Source organism: Notechis scutatus, chromosome Z (assembly GCF_049901735.1).
Source record: "Notechis scutatus isolate UNSWTSFEM ecotype Mainland chromosome Z, rNotScu1.2, whole genome shotgun sequence".
Lineage (NCBI taxonomy): Eukaryota > Metazoa > Chordata > Lepidosauria > Squamata > Elapidae > Notechis > Notechis scutatus.
Genome location: NC_142025.1, coordinates 114,713,642 through 114,738,341, shown reverse-complemented (window position 1 = coordinate 114,738,341; position 24,700 = coordinate 114,713,642). Strand labels below are relative to the sequence as shown.

General features: G+C 35.1%; 1 protein-coding gene across 1 annotated transcript in view; it reads left to right on the top strand.

Moving 5' to 3' along the window:
* The first annotated feature begins 1,871 nt into the window (after positions 1-1,871).
* The window catches only part of LOC148129143 (vomeronasal type-2 receptor 26-like), a 26,094-nt gene continuing 3,265 nt past the window's right edge, over positions 1,872-24,700 (top strand). Inside the window, exon 1 of the mRNA XM_087946151.1 lies at positions 1,872-1,976. Within this exon, the coding sequence (XP_087802277.1) occupies positions 1,872-1,976 (105 nt within the window). The remainder of the gene's footprint in view (positions 1,977-24,700) is intronic.

Here is a 24,700-nt window from a genome sequence, read left to right as displayed (position 1 = left end):
TATCATAATCCTCTAGGATTATGTCCAGCAAATATACTTCTGCTTTCCAATCTATGTTCTGCTTAATTATTACTTCCCGCCAGCTCTCTATTTTCTCCCAATATTCTTTTGCTTTGATGCAAGTCCACTTCATGTGGTAGTAAATCCCTCAGATATGATTACATTTCCAGCATTTTGAAGACAAGTTACTGAACATTTTGCCAATCGTGCCAGTGGTAGATGCCACCTATAAAACATTTTATATAAATTTTCTGCAGCCATCGTCAATTTAGACTTCCTATCCCATAGTTTTTGCCACTTTTCTAGTTCTATATTATAACTGAACTTTTTTGCCCAAATAATCACTGTTTCTTTGACTTGTTCCCCCTCCATTTTGTACATCACTGGACAATTATATGCTTTTTAAATCAAATTTTTATCTGTCCCCATTAGTATCTGGAGCAGTGGTGGGATTCAAAATTTTTCACTACTGGTTCTGTGGGCATGGCTTGGTGGGTGTGATGTGGCTTGGTTGAATGGCAGGGAAGGATCCTCCAAAATCCCATTCCTTCCCCACCCCACTAACCTGTGTTGGGGGCAGCAGGTCCTCCCAGATTCCCATTTTTTAGAGGGACGTGAAAACCAGTGGCAGAGAATCCCCCCCCCCCAAAAAAAGTGCATCTGCTCTGTGTGGGAACCAGGGTCCCCTTCAGACTTTTTTTTCCTGAAAATTGACATGTAGCCCGGCTGCAAAAAAGTATCACACCCCACATCAGAAGGGAAAACATTGGAAGCTGCAGCTCTAGGTTGGTAGATACCCCTTTAGAAAATTTGCTTGAGGCATAGGATGAAAAACAGATGCCAGTCCTGGCCAGTATGAATAAGAGGAAAGCAAAGAAGATATGTAGAAAATGGGCTTTGCTAAGGGACGACAGTGGGAGGCAAATTTGATCTGACAGTGGTACTTTTGATTTTAAAATTTTAAAAGCACTTAGACCCTGAATCAAGTCCAGCCAAATACCCTAGTGGTATTGCTGGCCTGAATCAGACCCAAAGATCTATAGGGAAAGGTCAAGCTAAGGTAGAAACCTATTTCTTGGAAGAGAAAACTGAGACAAAAATAATGGCTCCCCTACTGAGCAAACCAGTAACGGGAGGAGGAAGGGGCAGATATTTGGACACACACTCCCTTCTCTGTCTTAGATCTTGTTATTTGGAAGAAAAGACACACCAACATTCAGGGCAGACCCTCAAGCTGTAATGCGAACCCTGAAATCAATAATAGAGAGCCACAACCCATCCTGGTAAGACATGAATCAGTTACTGCATGTTTTCCTATCTCAGGATGAACTCTTGAAACTATTTGAGAAAATAACACAAATAGCCAACCAACCTATTATCCAAGGACAGGCTGCCCAGGCAAGAGTTGCATGGCCAACCCAGTGCCCTGATTGGGATTACAATAATGCTAATCACTGGAAGAACTACAAAAGGGCAAAAGGTAAACTAATGGAAGCCCTAGAGGTTATAGGAAAAAAAAAACTCTTCATCTGGTCAGAATTCCAAAAGAAAACCCAGAGGGGAAAAAAAAAATCCTGATGCCTTTTGGGTTCATCTCTCAGAGGCAGCTGTGACATATGCCCACTTAGACCCAAGCTTCCAAAAGGACCAGAGAGTTTTAGCCTCAGCCTTTGTGGACTAGGCTACTTGTGACATCAGGGATCATTTCCACCATATTGTAACCAACTGGCTCATTTTGGAAACAGCAGAGTTGCGCAGGATCTCAAACTTCATTTATGATCAAAGGGATAAATTAAAAGAGGAAGAAAAAGATAGGAAAAGGAAGATAGAGAGACATGAGGAGCTAAGAGTTTTTGTTGCCATGCACCATAATGCCAGGCAAGTACAGCAAAGGACCGCTGGTATTTGGCAGGGATGCTGGCAATGTAGGCAGAGAGGATGGCCCCAAGATAGATGCCAACATTGCTAGAAATGTGGTAAAATAGGGCACAGAGCAGAGATAATGATAGATTTCAATGGGGCCAGGGAAGGGGAACGGATGAAAAATTTTCCTGACTAGAAAATGAAAATGAACCCAGTGAATACACTGCTACCTTCACTGGGCTAGCAATTCCCTTAAGGAATGTCCCTGAAGGGGAAACCCACCCCTCTCCTAGAAAATTGAAATATCCTAGGAAATATTAAAAAGGCAGAATATTTCCCCTAAAAAGAGTAGAAACTCAGAAGCAGAAACTCACCTCAGAAGTAGAAGCTCACCCCAACCTTTGTTAATGGGTGGCCCATTAAGGCCTGGGCCAGAATACTTTGCATAATAAAAATCTCCAAGTAAAGCTATAGCAATTGCCAAAAGCTCTTTCATTGCATCATCATCCAGCAAGTCTCAACCAAGCCTGGAACTCAGGACAGCCTCAGAGTTGCCCCTGCATGGCCCCATAGGAGTCTGACAACCAATCAGAATGCAAGCTTCAATTCAAATCCCACAAAGATTATACAATCCAGGTACTCTCAACATATCAGCCCATCTTGATCTTTTCCTTCACCTTGAAGAATGTGATAATCCTTCCTTTTCATTCAGGCGCTCCAGGCCATGTGGTCCTGTTCACCATTAAACGTTCCAAACAGCCTCCATGTTTCCAGTGTCTTTTTCCCACTTGGAACTGAACCCAGAAGGATATTTCTTCCAACAATTTGGTAAGCAGCAGATGCTGACTGTAGCTGGGATGAAAAAAGCAAAAAGCAAAATGTGTATGTAGAGAATGGGCTTTGCTGAGGGATACAGGAAGAACAATTTGGCTAGACAAAGGTACTTAAAAGGGCAATATATAAAACAGGATCACATGTTTTTTTTTTTTTAAAAGAATCTTTCTTTCTGTGTCTCTTTCTCTGTCTTCTATGCAACCACGTGGTTTATTCCTTAGAATTCGTGCCTTCCCCTTTTTAACTGAGATTTATTGTGGGAATGGTCAGTGTGTGTGTGTGTAAACCTTAAGAGTTTGGTTTTCCTCTCTGTGTCCTTGTTTGTGTGTATGTGTGTGTATGTGTGTGTGTTTAAGTCTTTGTGTGTCCTCAAGGTAACTGTTGCAACTGTTAAGTGTCTCTGATCCCTTCAGATATTAATTTTAAATTGTTAAGAGTTAGAGACGCTGAGGGGAAAAGAAAATGTCTTCACCCAGCTTGGTTAGGCCAACTAAACTAGATGAGGAACAGAGTTCAATTTTCTTTCCTCTCTGTGCTTTTAAGAAAAACCCAAGGTTATTAATGAATGTTTTAAGTTCATTTACAAGAAAAGTTTCATCCTTGCATTGACTGTTTCTTTAAATAATCTTTAGTCTTTAAAACCTGATCTTTTTTCCTGAAGCACGTGAAGCCAGATTTTTTCCCCTTTCTCATCTGTTGTGTTCCCATTTTGTTGAAATTGATTTATCTGTTTAGATGTATTATTTTTCTTTCTACTCAAACCCTGTCTGCAAGCTATCTAACCCCCCCCCCCCCAAAAAAAAAGAACTTTAATCCTTTTACAAAGCCTTTCCTGGTAGAGTTACAGAGAAGGGGGGAGGGGACCCTTGTTCTTTATCAACGGTTAGATAATCAATTTCTATAAAAATATCAATTTCTATAAAATATTTTATTAATTGTTCAATTGATTTATGGTCCTAATTGATTAGTGTGACTAGAGTGTTTAGTGCAAATAGTGTTATTACTGACTAGTTGAAAAGATCAATATGCATGTAATTTAATTGAATAGTAAAATCAATGATTTAGTGAATTTAAATGAACAGTGTGATTAATGATTAGTGTAATTAATTGATTAGTGTTTAGAATATTTAATTGATTAGGCTGATTGTTGCCCAGAAATATTATCTGACTAGAGAGATTACTGCAATTGATGATTGATTGGTGTGATATTGTTCCATTAATTAATTTAATCAACGTACCATCTTAACAAACCTACCATGACAAAAAAAAAAATCCTATGCCAAAGCACTACCTACAGAGAACATAATCCCCACCAATGATCCACAAGACTCCTGCACATGCCTTAAATGCTACAAAAATCTAAAGGATAATGAAAACTCCATCAAATGTTCTCTGTAAGAAATACACTCATCATGACTGCTTGGGATTAACCAAGCAATTTATTCAATACCTGGAATCATCCAATGAGTTTCCATATTACTGCAATTCATGCAAACCCAAACTGGATCTGTTGGAAAGAATTGATACCATTGAAACCATAGTAGCATCCTTGGACGCATGCAAACCCAAACAGGATCTGTTGGAAAGAATTGATACCATTGAAACCATAGTAGCATCCCTGGACGCCATAAAAGAAAGAATATCCAACCTTGAAAAAAAAGAAACAACGCAAAAACCTGAACTTCCAATAGCTACAAACCACATCTCTACCCAACAACCACAACCCAATCCAAAACCCAATCCACAAATAAACACAACCCAGACAAATATTGATATCCCAATCCTCATCAGAGAAGCTGTTGAGCGTGAACGGAAACGTCCAAACGCCATCTTATTTGGTCTATAGGTCACCAATAACAATGATGACATCACAACTGTCCGAAAAATCATCAGGGATTATCAAGCATCAACCATCTCCGCTGATGAAATACTTGACATTTCACGCATTGGCCGAGAGCTCAATAACAGTGACGGCTCTGTAGCCCCACGCCTGTGCAGAGTCATTTGCAAAAATGAATCAAGCAAACGTAAATTCATTTATACTATAAACTCACTCGCCAAAACCAACACCAACCATAAGAACCTCCGTTGCCGCCCTGACCTAACCATACAGCAACGTGCCCGCTCCGTGTACTCCGCATTGAACTCAAAAACCGTCTAGACAATGGAGAGAAGGACCTGTACATTGACTACCATGCTGACTGTATCAAAAGTAAGCCACGCAACCCAATACTCAGCTTTTACCCTCAACCACAACCCTACCTCAACCGATCCACCATCACCCAAGACTAGGCACGCACGCCCCCAACTACCTCAATTCCAACTACTGCCGGCCTTAAATGCAAACTACTCAATGCAAGAAGCCTCGTGAATAAAATACCTGAATTTCTCATCCTCCTAAATATGGCTAACTTTGACATTATATTTGTCTGTGAAACATGGCTCAATGCATCTCTCCCCGACTCCATTACCACAGTAAGAGACTATCATGTTTACCAATCAGATCGTGAAAATCGTCGAGGAGGTGGTGTTGCTATCTTCTATAAAAAATCCTTACATCTAAAAAATATCCAAGTTACCCAGGAGCTTGCCCTTCCTGAGACCATCATCTGTGAACTATCCTTAAATATCACAATTCGATTCTTATTATGTTACAGAGCACCTGATTATGACATCGAACATGTAAACAAGCTAAATACATTACTAACATGGGCTGCATCCTGCCCATACCCTTTAATCTTTCTTGGTGATTTCAATCTACCTCATATTGACTGGACCCTAAATGATTGTACAACTGAAATCATACACACAACCTTCTACAATGCTATTACAAATCTGGGACTGGAACAACTAGTAACCAACAACACTAGACTAAACAACTGCCTCGATCTCATCTTCTGCAATAGTTTGAATTTAATTTACGGAATACAAACTAAAGAACCCTTTTCAGTAGTGACCACAATATGATTGACTTTTGTCTCAACATACGTCCACACAAAAATCACCACAATGATGTAATCCCCAATTGTAACTTCAAAAAGGCAATTATGATCTTATACACAACGATCTCTCATCCCTTGATTGGCAATCTCTATTCACTGGATGCAATACTGTTGAAGACCATTACAACATATTTTTACTTGAAGTCAAAAGAGTCATCAAACTATATGTACCAACAACAACTCCCAAAACAAAACAAAAAAACAGATTACCCATATCAATAAGGAAACTTCAATCCAAAAAGAGATCACTCTGGCGGAAAAACAAATCTGGTCACGTTGCCAATTTCAAAAACCGATACAAAAATTTATGCCACCAGATAAAGACCGAATGCACCAACTATCACATTAAACAAGAGGAAAACCTTCTAAGCACCAATTCCACCCGTGCTTTTTACAATTTTGTAAACAACAAACTAAAAGACTCAAGGTCCATCCCTCCCTTGATAGGACCTGATGGTAAAGACTGCAACGACGACACCATTAAAGCCAACATCTTTAACACATTCTTCGGCTCAGTATTTGTAAACAGCAATGGATCATGCCCAGTATTTCCTAGCCGTACCACAGATAACAACAATGATCTAATACATATCGATTTCACAGAAGACAATGTTGAAAAAGCACTACGCAACCTAAAACCATCTCTATCTATTGGACCGGATGGAATATGTGCCTACTTCTTAAGAAAGCTATCCACTGCCATAGCCAAACCTCTAAGCATAATCTTTGAAAAATCTTTCAGGACCAGCTCCTTGCCTAACCTATGGTCACAAGCCACAGTCATCCCCATCTTCAAAAGGAGACCCAAGCCTAGTTGAAAATTACAGGCCAATCTCCTTATGCTGCGTCACCTGTAAAGTCATGGAATCAATTATTAACCAATCCATCATCCTTCACTTAGAGACAAATAACCTACTCTCCAATAAACAATTTGGTTTCAGAAAAAAACTATCCTGTAATCTGCAACTCTTACACTGCAAAAACATATGGACGACACAACTCGACCAGGGCAAAGCAATAGACGCAATCTACATAGACTTCTGTAAAGCCTTTGATTCAGTGGTACACGACAAACTACTCCCTAAAAATAAAATCCTATGGTATCTCTGGACAACTGAATAACTGGATAGAAGCATTCCTGTCAAACAGACAACAAATGGTCAAAATCGGGAGCGTACTATCAAATCCAGTACCTGTCAATAGTGGTGTTCCCCAAGGCAGTGTTCTAGGACCAACTCTCTTCATACTCTACATAAACGACCTCTGTGATCATATTAAGAGCAATTGCGTTCTCTTCGCTGATGATGTAAAGCTGTTCAATACCACAGACAATACTGCTACCCTACAAAAAGATCTTGACTATGTATCAGAGTGGTCAAACAAATGGCAACTTCAAATCTCAACAAATAAATGCTCTGTCTTACATATTGGCAAAAAAAATCAGAAAATAAAATACAAGCTGAATAGTCAAGATCTTGTTGATGACCCAAGCTCTGTAAAGGACCTTGGAATACTCACCTCTAATGATCTAAGTGCTAGAGCCCACTGCAACTACATAGCCAAAAAGGCATTAAGAGTTGTTAACCTAATCCTACGTAGCCTTTTCTCTGGTAATATCACACTACTAACCAGAGCATACAAAACATTTGCTAGACCAATACTCGAATACAGTTCATCAGTCTGGAACCCACACTACGTATCTGATATTAGCACAATTGAGAAAGTCCAGAAATATTTCACAAGAAGAGTTCTCCACTCCTCTACTCGTTGTAGAATACCTTATGCCACCAGACTTGAAATTCTAGAACTAGAAAACCTTGAATTACGCCGTCTTCGGTCTGACTTAAGAATGGTATATAAAATCATACATTGCAATGTCCTACCTGTCAATGAATACTTCAGCTTCAACCATAACAACACAAGAGCACACAATAGATACAAACTCAAAGTAAATTGCAGGAAATACGACTTCAGCAATAGAGTGGTCAATGTCTGGAATACTCTACCCGACTCTGTAGTTTCTTCCCCAAACCCCAAAAACTTTAACCTTAGACTGTCTACTATTGACCTCACCCCTTTCCTAAGAGGCCTGTAGGGGGTGTGCATAAGCGCACCAACGTGCCTACCGTCCCTGTCCTATTGTTTCTCTTATTCTTTTATTTTTCTTATATGTACCCATTTCATGTATTCACAACTATGTATACATTTATACTTATTATCTTGTAAACAATTGGCAAATCAAATAAATAAATATAAATAAATAAATAAAATAAATTCATTGTAATGTTTTCTTTCTTGTATTATTTATATTGTAAGCAGTTTGATGTATTCATGTAAGGATTGCATTTGAGTGGCTGGCCCAGCAAGTTCTGCACACCTTGGACTTCTGTCTGGTGGGAGCAAAAATTGTCCAGCAAGTTTGTATTATCTGTATTGTTAAACTAGCTGCATATACAAGCACATACATAGAGACACACCATTCTGAATTACACAGAGGTTATCACTTTCACCTACCTCCACAAAAAGCTGCTCCTAGCTTCCTTTTTTAGTTGCTCCTAGCTTCCTATTTTGTGTTTATAGTTTTTATTTTTTGCTGCTCTGTGGCATTAAGGCCCAAGCAAAACTCCTCCCTGCTAATTCCATGGGTGAAGGGGCATCCCCCTCAGGCAATTCCTGAAGAAATAGCAGAAAAGAGATCTCCAAAACCCAAGCCCTGACTGTGACTCACAAATTATGCTTCCCAGTTGCACTGTAAAGCAGAACATGTTGCACTGGTGGTTTCATGAGTAGAAGTCCCAGGACTCATCATATGTAATTTTAAAAATACTAAATAGCCTAGATTGCACACTGACTAACCTCAATTTGGCCTCACAAACCCTGGAAGCTGATATCTAGGCAGGTAGCAATCACAACTTTGGAAATGGGCAGTCTGTAATTTAAAGGCTGTGGAGAATATAGAGTCTTGTGCTTACAACCTGACTGTAAGCTCATAAAAAAGTACATCAAACATCTGAAAATTAATTGGCATGAAAAATTGAATACAGCAAAAAAAAAAAAAAAAAAAAAACATTTTCCCAGGCTGCTAGACCTTCATTGTTGAAAGCTTTTTGGAGCCACTGAAAGAATCCTTTTTTGTTGCCTCTTTTTCAATGCCTCCCCCTTTGCATCAGAAAAATTAAAAGCACCCATCAAGTCTCCCTGATCTGATCACCTTTTAAACTTTTTTTTTTTAAAACAGTTTTATTAATTTTAACAACAGACAAAAACACATAAAACATAAAAACATCATCCTTTCCTTCATGAGTTTACAGACAGTGTATCGGTTGGTTTACCACTTTTTTTTGTGCATCCATTTCATAGTCTCCATTGTAATTATATTACATAATAGCTCATATTATCAATCAACAATTATATAGCCTGATATCATTATTAAACAATCATTTGACTATAATTTTATTAATTCATACTTTAACGAGAGAACTATAGTTTACTTAATTTATTTTAAAGCAAATCATAAAGTCATACCAAGTCTATCTTAATAAAATTTTATAAATATACTATCAAAGAAAAAAAAGAAATATGTATTCATTGTTTCCTAAAGTTCTAAATATTCTATTATTATATTTTATTATCTAGCCATTGATAGAAAAGGTCCCAAATTTCATAGAATTGGTTATCTTCTTGTTCTCTAATTTCAAATGTCAATCTACTCATTTCAGCACATTCCAATATTTTCTTAATAATTTCTTCCTGTGATGGTATTTTCTCACTCTTCCAATTTTTAGCAAATACAATCCTAGCCGCTGTTAATACATTTACAATCAAATATTTCAAATTTTTATTGTATGTATCAGGTAAGATTCCCAATAAAAAAATCTCTGGTTTTAAATCTATATGTTTCTTTGTCATTTTTTCCAACCATATGCGAATTTTAGTCCAATATTTTCTAGCGTCCTCACAAGTCCACCACATATGGTAATATGAGCCAGGTATCTGATGACATTTCCAGCATTTTTCAGATTTATTCTTGAACATTCTTGCTATTCTTGTCGGGGGGAAATGCCACCTGTAAAACATCTTATACAGATTTTCTTTATATGCTGTTGACATTGTCATTTTATAATTTTGAGACCACAATTTTTGCCATTTCTCTAAATCAATCCCATATCCAAAATTCTTCCCCCAAACAATCATAGTTTCTTTAACTTGTTCTTCCTCTAGTTTAATTTCCAGTAAATAACCATATAATTTTTAATCACTTTTTCATCAGTACCTGTCAAAATCTTATCTATGTCAGTCAATTTATCATAGAATCCCTCTGTTTTAGAATCTTTAACATACCTTGAATGTATTTGCGCATATGAAAACCAATTCATCTTTATACCTTGTTCTTCTAGATTTTGCATCGTTTTAAGTTCACCCTTTTCATCCAATATTTCTCCATATCTAACTGTTTGTTCCTTCTTGTATGTTATAGGATAAGAAAAAGCTTCAATAGTTGATAACCAAACTGGGATTTTCAAATAACATTGTCTCTTAATTTTCTCCCAGTTTAACCATAAAGACTCCCGTATATAATGCCTTCTAAAATAGCCCTGCGATTTAGTTCCCTTATACCACAGAAAACCATGCCTGCCCAGTAATAAATCATGTCCTTCTAGTGTCAACAATCTAGTCTTTCTTAATGTTATCCATTCTTTGGCCCACATCAAATTTGCAACTTGATAATACAACTCCCAATTAGGAAGGCCAAATCCTCCTCTAGTTCTAGCATCTTGTAACAGTTTTAATTTTATTCTCGCTTTCTTGCCTTGCCATATATACTTCAACACAATTTTATTTAAGTCTTCAAAATAATCTTTGCCAAGCCTAATTGGTATTGTTTGAAACAAATATAAAATTCTGGGTAAGATATTCATCTTGATTATTGAAATTCTGCCTATTAATGACAGTTGTAGATTTTCCCATTTCTTCAGATCAAGTGCTATCTGCTGTTTGAGTTGAATATAGTTATTCTCTTTCAATGTAGTACATCTTGACGTCAAATATATCCCCAAGCACTTAACCTTATTCGTGACTTGAATTTTCAATAGGTCTGCCAGTTCTTCTCTTTGTCTTAGTAACATGTTCTTTGTCAGAATCTTTGTTTTATCTTTATTTATTTTCAAACCAGCCATCTCACCGTACGTCTCTATCTTTTCAAATAGTTTTAAAGCTGTCTCTAGAGGATCTTCCAGAATGAAAACCAAATCATCCGCAAAAGCTTATAGTTTAAATTCCTCCTTTTTGATTTTCATTCCTTTTATATTTTGGTCTTCTCTAATATTTCTATTCAACACTTCCAAAGTCAATACAAATAGCAAAGGTGATAATGGGCATCCTTGTCTTGTGCCTTTTCTTATGTTAATAGAGTCTGAAAGTTCTCCCTCTATCATTACTTTTGCCGTTTGCTTATAGTATATGGCTTCTATTGCTTGAATAAATTTTCTGGCAAAACCCATCTGTTCCAGTAGTAGTAACATAAATCTCCAGTTCACATTATCAAATGCCTTTTGGGCATCTAGGAATATCAAAGCCATTTGTTTTTCAGGATGCGCCTCATAATATTCCAAAGTGTCCAGAATTACTCTCATATTGTCTTTGATTTGCCTCTTTGGCAGAAATCCATTCTGATCAGGATGAATAAAATTATTTAAGTATTTTTTAAGCCTTTCTGCCAAAATTGAAGCAAAGATTTTATAGTCTGCATTCAATAAAGAAATAGGTCTATAGTTCTTGATTTGTAATGGATCGGCCCCTTCTTTTGGAATAAGTGTAATGTAAGCTTCTGACCATGTTTTAGGTATCTTCTTATTTGACATAACTTCATTCATGACTTCTAGCAATGGAATGCTCAACGATTCTTGTAGTGTTTTATAAAATTCTGCCAGAAGCCCATCTGGACCTGGTGCTTTTCCATTATTCTGTCTGTTGAGTGCCTCGGTGAGTTCCATCATTGTTATAATACTTTCTAACATTTTTTCAGTCTCTTTAGGTATCTTAGGTAGGTTAGCATTTTGTAAATACTGTTTAATTTTTTCCTCATTAATATCCTCTTGCTTATATAGTTGTCCATAAAAGTCTCGGATAATTGCCTTTTTCTCCTTATTACCATAACACATTTGGCCTTGATCGTCTATTAACTGTAATATTTTCCTTGATTCTTTCTCCTTTCTCAGTTTGTATGCTAACTATCTACCTGGCCTATTTGCATCTTCAAAATAGTTCTGTTTAGCACTTCTAATTTTTTGTGCCAATTCTTCTTTCTCTATCTGACCCATTTTATGTTTAATTATGTCCATTTTAACTTTAATATCTTTTTTCTGTGGCATTTTCTGTAATTCTTTTTCCAGTTTTTTGTGATCATCTTCTAAAGCTTTGATAGTTTGCCTCTTCCTAATGTTCTTTTTCTTTGTATAGTCTATTATTAATCCTCTCGCATATGCCTTCATTGTATCCCAGACATTCTGTATTGAAGTATCTTCTTTTTTATTTTCACTAAAGAAGAAGGTCAATTCTTTCTCCATCCATTGTGTGAAGTCTTTTTCCTTTAAGATAGTATTATTTAATGTCCATCTAGATCTTTTTTTTTGTCCTTTCCATTTAATTGTCATTGGATTATGGTCTGCCCATGTACTTGTTTCAATATTTATTTCTTGAATATTAGATATTAATTCTGTTGAGGTCCAAATAATATCTATTCTGGACCATGATAAATGTCTATTTGAGTAAAAAGTATATTGTTTGGTTTTAGCATTTCTTTCTCTCCATATATCTTTTAAGTTTATTTCATCTGTCATTTTAGGAAGAGTCTTTCTATTTTGTTTTGTTATTGTTGCTGTATAATCCAATTTGTTGTCTACAATTCCATTGAAATCTCCCATCATAACTATATTAACATAGTCCAGTTCAATTATTTTCATATGTATTTTTTTAAAGAATTCTTTTGTTTATCATTCGGAGCATAAATTACAATCAGGAGTGTTTTCATATTATTATCCATTATTTCCACCATTAATACTCTTCCATCTTCGTCAGTATGAATCAATTTTGCTGAGATGGTCTCTTTAATATATAAAACCACTCCTCTTTTCTTACATTGAGTCAAAGAAGTAAATATTTTCCCTAATTTTGGCTGGACCAACAATTGTTCATGTTGGTTTTTTATGTGTACTTCTTGTAGACAAATTATATTAAATTTTAATTTCTCTAATTTATGAAAGATTTTCCTTCTTTTAACAGCCGAATTAAGTCCATTTATATTCATTGCAATCAGTTTTTTCTCTTCCATGATTATACTTTGTAGTTAGGTTTGGTAGCTCTCGTGGATCTTGGTTCACATTGTTCTTTAGTTTCCACCTGTCCACCTACTGCGCCTTCATCTTTTTCAGTCTCCATTTGGTCCTCTTGAAATTCAATTAATGAGACCTCTTTTACTGCCTCTTCCTCTCTCTTTCCAAAGAATTCTGTGTAGAATAATTCTGCTTTCTCAATTGAATCAATTCTATGTCTCTGTTCTTGCCATGTAAACATTAATCCTTCTGGAATTAGCCATCTGTAGTTCACCTCTTTTTTCAACATGAAGTAAGATCTATGAGAGCTGTTAGACCTAAATACAAAACATAATCATGGAGGAAAAAAAACTGATTTCTATGAATATAAATGGACTGAACTCAGCTACCAAAAGAAGAATTTTTTTTCACAAATTAGAGAAGTTAAAATTTAATATAATTTGCTTACAAGAAGTACACATTAAAAAACAACATGAACAATTACTGGTACGACCAAAATTAGGGAAAATATTTACTTCTCTGACTCACTGTAAGAAAAGAGGAGTGGTTTTATACATTAAAGAAACTATCCCAGCAAAACTGATTCATACTGATGAAGATGGAAGAGTATTAAAGGTTTAAATAGTGGATAACAATACAAAAACACTCCTGGTTGCAATTTATGCCCCGAATGATAAACAAGAAGAATTTTATAAAAAATTACATATGAAAACAATGGGACTGGACTATATTAACATAGTTATGATGGGAGATTTCAATGGAATCGTAGACAATAAACTGGACTATACAGCAACAGCAACAAGACAAAATAGAAAGACTCTCCCTAAATCCTTTTTCAAAATGATAGATGAATTAAACTTAAAAGATATATGGAGAGAAAGAAATGCTAAAATTCAACAATATACTTTTTACTCAAATAGACATTTATCATGATCACCTTTTAAACTTTTGTCAAAACACTCATGTCATTTGAAAAAAGAAATGAGGGATTGTTGGAAGTTACAATTCATTCCTCTCCTAGGCAAAGAAAAGAAATTTTAAAATCTCAGAAGGGGAAGGAAAATTCCCCTAAAAGAAAGGAGAGGTGAAAACACAAGCAGCGTCAGCTCCATTAGCCCCACCTTTGCATGGGATACAGAAAAAGCCTTCAAATTAGCTAAGATCCTTTCCCTTAGAAATCAAATAATGGCAACCTGTAAAAAAAAACTTGTGAAAAGTAAACTCCATTAGGAAAAAGGATCAAGACACATGAGAAAAGGAAATACTCATCAAAATGCAGTCATAAAAAACATGGCAGGAAAAAAAAGGTTTAAAACCATGATAGCAAACCAAAAGGCATAACAGGAAACTCGGGATATTGCAAAGTGAACAAGCAGCTACTATAAAACAATTACTCCTACCAAGATCCCAGGAAAAGATCCCAATCTCAAGAGACATGATTCAAATGCCATAAAAAACCTCATCACAAATCAAAGGCTTCAAGGGTTCACACTTACAAAATCAAAGAACCTGAAGGGTATAAGAAAGGGGTTTTTCTAATTACAAAATTAGATTAGTCTCAGGAATGCTGTAGGATTTATTCTTACTTGTGTTCCTATTAATAAACTGATTCTGATTCCAATGCAGCTGACCAATTATTTTGTAGTGAATTTTCCAGATGGGAAAATTTGAATTGACAAAGGAGAGACCTCAGCCTTTTTCTTAAAGGGCAAGGCTCCCTTTACTCTTCAACAATCAATTAGCTCTGATGCACTGGATGGCAGAGTCAGATGTGGAAGGTGTGCCCCATTGATTTCAATGGTCCACAGTTAGCTCTGATGTTCAGGAGCATGGAACAAGACACAAATCAGTGTTGGGAAGCTCCTCCATACTGTACTGGGCTGATCAAAGAAGATATGGTTACTTTATGCTGTTATGTGTGGTAAAAAGAACTAAGAGAAGAAAAAATGTTTATTATTCTTTTCATGATGTGATTTCCATTAAAACTTCTTAGATGTGTATGCATAATAATGTATAATAATTGCATGTAGAATTGAATTTAGATGCATATGTATAATAATGTATAATATTTGTATGAAGAATTGAAAAGGATTGAATTGAAGAAAATATCCTTTACCTGTGTATAGCCCAGTTGGGGCTGCTGCAGTTCAAAATAAAATAATTGTGACATGTTTGGCAGCCAGAGAATTAAATTGGCTTTTGGATTGGACTTAAAACTATGGGAAGCAGATAAGCAGTGCTAAGAGCCCACAATCACATTTGTGATTGGAACCACTCCTTGAGTTATCCTGCTCTGAGAACAAACTGCAGGTTGTCCAAAGGAGGAAAACATGGAGATTTAAAGGGACAAAATCTCCCCAGGTCTGGAGGTGTTGTGTGTGAGAATGAGTCTATGTGTAATCATTTCCAGACCTGGCGGATGAAACCACTAATAATAATACATAAAATTATTTAGACAATGGAGCTCATTGGCTCCCAGAAAAGTATTGTAAGTATGTAAGCAGTCTGATTACCGTACAAATTTGTGAGTATGTTGATGGTAAAAAGTTGGTATAAATGTCTGTGTGTTGACCCCCATCCCAGATTAAAAGGAGAGTAAGAAATAACACGTGCAAGGAAATGAGAAAATTCTCATGGGAAAATGTATGTGAATTATTGGAGAGAGAAATATTTTGTTGAAAAGAATGTTGAGTGGAGAAAATGGGTGAGATTTCTATGTAGTATTTTAAACACACACACCCCTCTTGTCCTCGCTGGTTGTTAACTTTTTGCCTTGTAAAAGCGGAGGCAGGAGTGGGGCAGAGAGTGAGGCTTTTTGCCCACTTTATCATTTTTTCCCCTCTGCTTTGAGAAAGGTGGGATGGAAAGTGATTTTTTTTATAGGTTACATAGTTTGCACCAGAAGTCATTGCTGTAGAAATACTATTTCATCTTATGATTTTTCTCAGCGCTTTTGCAAACAAAGAAGCTTTAGATGGCTAGGCTGAGATGGGCAGTTTGCCTAGAACGTTATCTTTGAAGGTGGCTTAGTTCCCAGGTGGGCAATTTGCCTAGAACATTATCTTTGCAGTAAGGGAATCAAAATTCAAACCAGCTGCACTCTGTACATGCTCTTAATCCATCTTTTGATTAAAGCAGAGAATTGACACTAAAGTTTGACTCCATCAGGAGGGTTTACAACAAGAACATGAAGAATGCATAACTATTACCAGCACAACAGGTAAAATCACAAAAGTTATAGAATGGGTTTTGCAAATAACTTTTTCTATGTAAATTTTGATAAGTACAGTACAGTGTAAATGGTGGAGTGGTGTAAATCTGATTTTCAATTTTATTTTCAGAATAACTTATCTCTTCAATGTGCTTTAACTGACTATGTAGGCTGTATTGCATATCGTTTGCCTAAAGATCCTCAGCTTGCTTGCTTAATTACTTCTTCCTTTCTTGTCCATCCATTGCTTTCTCCTTCTCCATTGCCACAAACTACTACTGGTTTTTTTTATGGTGGGCGAACGAGAGGAGCAATTGCTTACAAGGGCCCTCATGATGATACCTGGAAAATGTCCTACACTACAGTGCAATCCTCACCTCAACGTTCAGAATTGTCTGCTGCTATTTTAGCTTTTCAAACTTTTTCTCAACAGCCTTTCATTTAATCTCTTTTTTTAAAAAAAAAGTTTTATTGATTTTAACAATGAACAAAAACACATAAAACATAAGACATAAAACATAAAAGCATCATCCTCCATCATGAATTTACAGACAGTGTATCGGTTGGTTTACCACTCCTTTTTGTGCATCCATTTCATAGTCTCCATTGTAGTTGTTTTGCATAATAGCTCATATTATCAATCAACAATTATATAACCTGATATCATTATTAAACAATCATTTGACTACAATTTTATTAATTCATACTTTAACGAGATAACTATAGTTTACTTAATTTATTTTATAGCAAATCATAAAGTCATACCAAGTCTATCTTAATAAAATTTTATAAATATACTATCAAAGAAAAAAAAAGTTTATATTCATTATTTCCTTAGTTTCTAAATATTCTATTATTATGTTTTATTATCTAGCCATTGTTAAAAAAGGTCCCAAACTTCATAGAATTGTTTATCTTCTTGTTCTCTAATTTCAAATGTTAATATTCTCATTTCAGCACATTCCAATATTTTCTTGATAATTTCTTCCTGTGATGGTATTTTCTCACTCTTCCAATTTTTAGCAAATACAATCCTAGCCGCTGTTAATACATTTACAATCAAATATTTCAAATTTTTATTGTATGTATCAGGTAAGATTCCCAATAAAAAAATCTCTGGTTTCAAATCTATATGTTTCTTTGTCATCTTTTCCAACCATATGCGAATTCTAGTCCAATATTTTCTAGCGTCCTCACAAGTCCACCACATATGGTAATATGAGCCAGGTATCTGATGACATTTCCAGCATTTTTCAGATTTATTCTTCAATATTCTTGCTATTCTTGTCGGGGGGAAGTGCCACCTGTAAAACATCTTATACAAATTTTCTTTATATGCTGTTGACATTGTCATTTTATAATTTTGAGACCACAATTTTTGCCATTTCTCTAAATCAATCCCATATCCAAAATTCTTCCCCCAAGCAATCATTGTTTCTTTAACTTGTTCTTCCTCTAATTTAATTTCCAGCAAATAACTATATAATTTTTTAATCACTTTTTCATCATTACCTGTCAAAATCCTATCTAGGTCAGTCAATTTATCATAAAATCCCTCTGTTTTAGAATCTTTAAGATACCTTGAGTGTATTTGCACATATGAAAACCAATTCATCTTTATACCTTGTTCTTCTGGATTTTGCATTGTTTTAAGTTCACCCTTTTCATCCAATATTTCCCCATATCTAACTGTTTGTTCCTTCTTATATGTTATAGGATAAGAAAAAGCTTCAATAGTTGATAACCAAACTGGGATTTTCAAATAACATTGTCTCTTAATTTTCTCCCAATTCAACCATAAAGACTCCCGTATATAATGCCTTCTAAAATAGCCCTGCAATTTAGTTCCCTTATACCACAGCAAAGCATGCCAGCCCAATAATAAATCATGTCCTTCTAATGTCAACAATCTAGACTTTCTTAATGTTATCCATTCTTTGACTCACATTAAATTTGCAGCTTGGTAATACAACTCCCAATTAGGAAGGCCAAATCCTCCTCTAGTTCTATCGTCTTGTAAAAGTTTTAATTGTATTCTCGCTTTCTTATCTTGCCATATATACTTCAACACAATTTTATTTAATTCTTCAAAATAATCTTTGCCAAGCCTAATTGGTATTGTTTGGAACAAATATAAAATTCTGGGTAAAATATTCATCTTGATTGTTGAAATTCTACCTATCATTTACAATTGTAGATTTTCCCATTTCTTCAAATCAGATGCTATCTGCTGTTTAAGCTTAATATAGTTATTCCCTTTCAATGTAGTGCATCTTGATGTCAAATGTATCCCCAAATATTTAACCTTGTTCGTAACTTGGATTTTCAATAAGTCTGCCAGTTCTTCTCTTTGCCTTAATAACATGTTCTTTGTCAGGATCTTTGTTTTATCTTTATTTATTTTCAGACCAGCCATCTCACCGTATGTCTCTATCTTTTCTAATAGTTTTAAAGCTGTCTCTAGAGGATCTTCCAGAATGAAAACCAGATCGTCCGCAAAGGCTTGCAATTTAAATTCCTCCTTTTTGATTTTCATTCCTTTTATATTTTGGTCCTCTCTAATATTTCTATTCAACACTTCCAAAATCAGTACAAATAGCAAAGGTGATAATGGGCATCCTTGTCTTGTGCCTTTTCTTATATTAATAGAGTCTGTAAATTCTCCATCTATCATTACTTTTGCCGTTTGCATATAGTATATGGCTTCTATTGCTTGGATAAATTTTCTGGCAAAGCCCATCTGTTCCAGTAATAATAACATAAATCTCCAATTCACATTATCAAATGCCTTTTGGGCATCTAGGAATATCAAAGCCATTTGTTTTTCAGGATGCGCCTCATAATATTCCAAAGTGTCCAGAATTACCCTCATATTGTCTTTAATTTGTCTCTTTGGTAAGAATCCATTCTGATCAGGATGAATAAAATTATTTAAGTATTTTTTTAGCCTTTCTGCCAAAATTGAAGCAAAGATTTTATAGTCTGCATTCAATAAGGAAATAGGTCTGTAGTTCTTAATTTGTAATGGATTGGCCTCTTCTTTTGGAATAAGTGTAATATAAGTTTCTGACCATGTTTTAGGTATTTTCTTATTTAACATAACTTCGTTCATGACTTCTAGCAGTGGAATGCTCAACGATTCTTATAGTGTTTTATAAAATTCTGCCGGAAGCCCGTCTGGACCTGGTGCTTTCCCATTATTCTGTCTGTTGAATGGTTCGGTTAGTTCCATCATTGTTATAGTACTTTCTAACATTTTTCCAGTCTCTTCAGGTATCTTGGGTAGGTTAGCATTTTGTAAATACTGTTTAATTTTTCCCTCATCAAGATCCTCCTGTTTATATAGTTGTCCATAAAAGTCTCGGATAATTGCCTTTTTCTCCTTATTACCATAACACATTTGGCCTTGATCATCTATTAACTGTAATATTTTCCTTGATTCTTTCTCCTTTCTCAGTTTATATGCTAACCATCTACCTGGCCTATTTGCATCTTCAAAATAGTTCTGTTTAGCACTTCTGATTTTTTGTGCCAGTTCTTCTTTCTCTACCTGGCCCATTTTATGTTTGATTATGTCCATTTTAAGTTTAATATCTTTTTTCTGTGGCATTTTCTGTAATTCTTTTTCCAGTTTTTTGTAGTCATCTTCTAGAGTTTTAATAGTTTGCCTCTTCCTAGTATTCTTTTTCTTTGTATAGTCTATTATTAATCCTCTCACATATGCCTTCATTGTATCCCAAACATTCTGTATTGAAGTATCTTCTTTTTTATTTTCACTAAAGAAGAAGGTCAATTCTTTTTCCATCCATTGTGTGAAGTCTTTTTCCTTTAAAATAGTATTATTTAATGTCCATCTAGATCTTTCCATTTAATTGTGGTCTGCCCATGTACTTGTTTCAATATTTTTTTCTTGAATATTAGATATGAATTCTGTTGAGATCCAAATCAAATCTATTCTGGACCATGATAAATGTCTATTTGAATAAAAATATACTGTTGAGTTTTAGCATTTCTTTCTCTCCATATATCTTTTAAATTTAATTCATCTATCATTTTGAAAAAGGATTTAGGGAGAGTCTTTCTATTTTGTCTTGATGCTGTCACTATGTAGTCCAATTTATTATCTACAATTCCATTGAAATCTCCCATCATAACTATGTTAATATAGTCCAGTTCGATTGTTTTCATATGTAACTTTTTATAAGATTCTTCTTGTTTATCATTCGGGGCATAAATTGCAACCAGGAGTGTTTTTGTGTTATTATCCACTATTTCAACCATTAATACTCTTCCATCTTCATCAGTATAAATCAGTTTGGCTGGAATATTCTTTAATGTACAAGACCACTCCTCTTTTATTACAATAAGTCAGAGAAGTAAAAGTTTTCTCTAATTTTGGTCGTACCAATAATTGTTGATGTTGTTTTTTAATGTGTACTTCTTGTAAGCTGATTATGTCAAATTTTAATTTCTCTAATTTATGAAAAGTTTTTCTTCTTTTGGTAGCTGAATTCAGTCCATTTATATTCATAGAAATCAATTTTTTCCCCTCCATGATTATGTTTTGTATTTAGGTCTAACAGCTCTCATAGATCTTACTTCACGTTGTTCTTTGGTCTCCACTTGTCCACCTACTGCACCTTCTTCTTTTCCCATTCCCATTTGATCCTCTTGAAGTTCAGTTGAGATGATCTCTTTTTCTGTCTCTATTTCTCTTCTTTTGAAGAAATCATTGTAGAATATTTCTGCTTTCTCGATTGAGTCAATTCTGTGTCTCTGTTCTTGCCATGTAAACATTAATCCTTCTGGAATCAGCCATCTGTAATTCACCTCTTTTTCCAGTAACATTTTAGTCAGGAATCGACATTCTCTTCTCATCTCTCTCACTTTTCTGGGTACTTGTTTTAAGACCACAATCTCTTTGTCTTTATACTTCAACGCCTTCTCTCTTGCCACTTGTAATATTTGTGTTTTAATAGTTTTTTTGGTAAATCTGACATGGACCTCTCTTGGTAGACTGTTCCTCATCGCATATCTTGTGAAGACTCGGTATATCTCATCTACTCCATCCACCATCTTTTCCTCTGTAATTCCCAGAGCTCCAGCCAAGATTTCTATCATTACTGCAGCCAAATTTTGTCCTTTTTCTTCCTCTATGTTTTGGAATCTGAGGTAAAATTCTGATCTGTCCATCTCCCACTTCAACATCCCACTTTTGTCTTGTTCAACCATTGTTAATCTGCTATCAATGTTTCCAATTGTCTCATATCTTTGTTTGTCTTTCTCTTCCATTTTTTGGAGTCTCTCATCATATTTCACCATCATTTGTTGAATGTTTTCAATTTTTTTCATCAGTCTTCCCAATTCTTTGTTCAATGTTCTCTGTTCTTTGTTCAATACTCGTTTAAAGTTCTTGAATTCCTTGCATAACCATCCTAAAATCCACTTGTGCTTTATCTTGCTTCGCCATTGTTAAAAGTCATCCTCCAGCTGATGGGGAGGCAGGAGCGGAAGTTGAAATGCCAGAAGGTAAAATTTTCTTACTCCTTTGTATAGCTCAGGATCTTCAAGCTCTTTTAATCCAATTAGTAGGGTGGCCAATTATAATCCAGTTAGGAAAAAGGAAAACACAAGAAAAAGCCAGTAAAAAATAAAAAGCCCAAAATTAAAAGGAAAAGAAGATTAAAAAGAAAAGGAGGTTCTTCAGGTTCTTCTAAACCTTAATCCTGTTATGGGATAGTCAGTTGTGATTCAAAAATAAAAATTAAAAAGAAAAAGAATAATACCCAATAATATTAAAAAATAGTGAGAAAGAAAAAAAAAGAGAAAGAAAATTCTTCAGGTTCTTCACACCTTAATCCAATTGAAAGGTCACAAAAAGTAAGAGATAGCCATAAAAGTAAATCAAAAATGGAAATAGAGAAGACAAAGGTCCCAATTAAAAAAAAAAAGATATTCTGAGGCTTTCCCTTTAAAAAAAAGATTTAAATAAATAAAAAAAAGAATAAAGAATAAATATACAAATATTACAAAATACTGTGGGGTTGAAGAGGAGGGATAAAACAGCTAAAAGAAAATAAAAAAGGAGCACATTGCATTTTATTTAAGAGAGACACCTGTAAAAACATTCTCCAGTGCTCTTCCCTCTATCTTATCAAATTCCAGTGTCCTTGAGGAAGAATTTTTCACAGTCCTCTCAACTTCAAATAAAGTATTTTCAAGCCTCTAGTTGGCAGTGTTACAAAGTTTCTTTAATCCACTCCCCCTTCTTCCCAAAAAAAACCTAATAGAAAAAGGAAATATACATGTATGTATGTATGTATATATGTATATATGTATATATATGTGTGTGTGTGTGTGTGTGTGTGTGTGTGTGTGTGTATGTATATATATATATAAAGAATTACTAAAGGGAGCCTCTGTTCTAAAAAATATAAGCAGTCAAAAAGGAGAAAAGAAAATAAGTAAATATAAGAGAAAGTCTGGTTACAATTACTAAGTCGCAATAGAAGTTCAGTGAAGAAGAAAAAAGTAAAAGTAAAAAGCCAAGCCTCACTTTGACATTTCTCTTTAAAAACTCGCCGCTAGGTCAATTTTGTCAAGTTTTGTCAGAAATCTTACAGGTTTCTTCTCATTCTAGAGTGTCCTTAAGTCCCAAATATTTAAAAAAAAAATCCTCACCAGCCGATACACTTTCTCTTTCTGTCTCTTCCTTCCGGAGCTGTCCCAGCTTCAGCAGCTTGATGGCTGCCTCTCCGCCGATGGTAAAGGGGCTTCTCCCGGATCAACCAGGAACTTTGCGATGTCCCTGGGATCAACAGAATGCGCCCCTTACTATCACCGTCTCTATGGGACGGTTTAGGTCCATCAGGACTGACCAGGGGCGAAGATATCAGCTGCGATCTCGGAGCCCCGAGATTGCAGCTGTATCACGGTGACGTGGCTCCGCCTTCTCCCTCCTTTCAATTTAATCTCTGACTCTCACTATGTGTGTCAACTTATTTTTAATCTTTCAGGTGCTTATATCATGCCCAGGATTGATCCTAATCTCATGGCCTTGTTTTAAATTTGCAGCAGCTGTTACAGGATCAAAAGTAGTTTTACTATGTGTCTCACATACATAGTCACTCCCCACTTCCTGGACCTCTTTCTGAAGGCTGACGCTGCTGTTTATATTTTACCTACTCTGTTTTCAGGTCCTTTTTTCAGTCACTCCTTTTTTCCATCAAAACACTAGGGGACTGACACAAGCTTGTCATATTCCACTTGACCAAGCCAAGCAAATTGTTTCATCATCAACTTTGGCAAATGGATGTTGTTACCCATATTCCCTCTTTGGCTCCTTTGAAATATATTCATTTATCTATTGATACCTATTCAGGAGCAATTTGGGCTACCCCTCAATGAGAAGAAAGAGCTAATTATTTCTCATCTTTTTTTGGCCATTACAGTGGTGGGCAAGCCCTCTTCTTTAAAAACTGATAACGGGCCAGCCTATTCCTTTTTTTCCATTTTTTAAAATTTCAATCTACATATAACAACAATACATTAACAGTGTGGCATCGGTATATCATACATCTCTCATTGCATTCTATTCATATTAATTCATACCTCTTCAATATTTATTTTCAACCTTACACTCTCCAAATACCTACCACCATATCATAGCTAATAATTATTAGCTATGATTATAATTATTAGCTAACAAACATAGCTAATAATTCCATTATTCAATTCTCTCCCTGTTTTCATTTTATTTTATTTTTAATGAAAAATTCTCATTTGGCAAGCAGTGTGGTTCCAGGTTTCACCTCTCAATACAAACATGTCCATAGTTACCTATTCATTTTATTTGTTTAATTTCATATTGCATCATTCTTGTCATTATTAAATATTAAGCTTATCTTATCCAATCCCAATTCATGTTCTCATATCTTATTTTACGATATTATCTAAAATTATTATCTCAATTCTATATTCATGCATTCAGTTCCAAATCTAATATATCTCCTTCCATTTTTCTTAGTATATTCTCATATCTTATTTTACAATATTATCCAAAATTCTCATCTCCTTTCTATTATCATTTCTCATATTAATATTATTGTTCCTGTCACATTTGTCATTTTATCAATCTTTATCTGTAAATATAGTTGTCCTCTCTAGTTAATAATTTGAGCCATCCACCTTCATTCTTCCTTAATATCAATCTCCCTATCTAGTATAAAACACAAATATACTTTTCTCAGATTCCGCATTATATTTTCTCAATGAATCATCTATACATTATCCATATATTTTCAATATATTCTTAAATATTCCAACATATTACCTTGCAGAATCCCCTTCCTTATCCCTTTTTTTTCACCCATTATCTCTCACCCTTTGAACAATGTACCAATGTACCTTCTTTTCATCCTTGTTTGTTTCCTGTTCCTATTTATTTTCTGTCCTTTCTC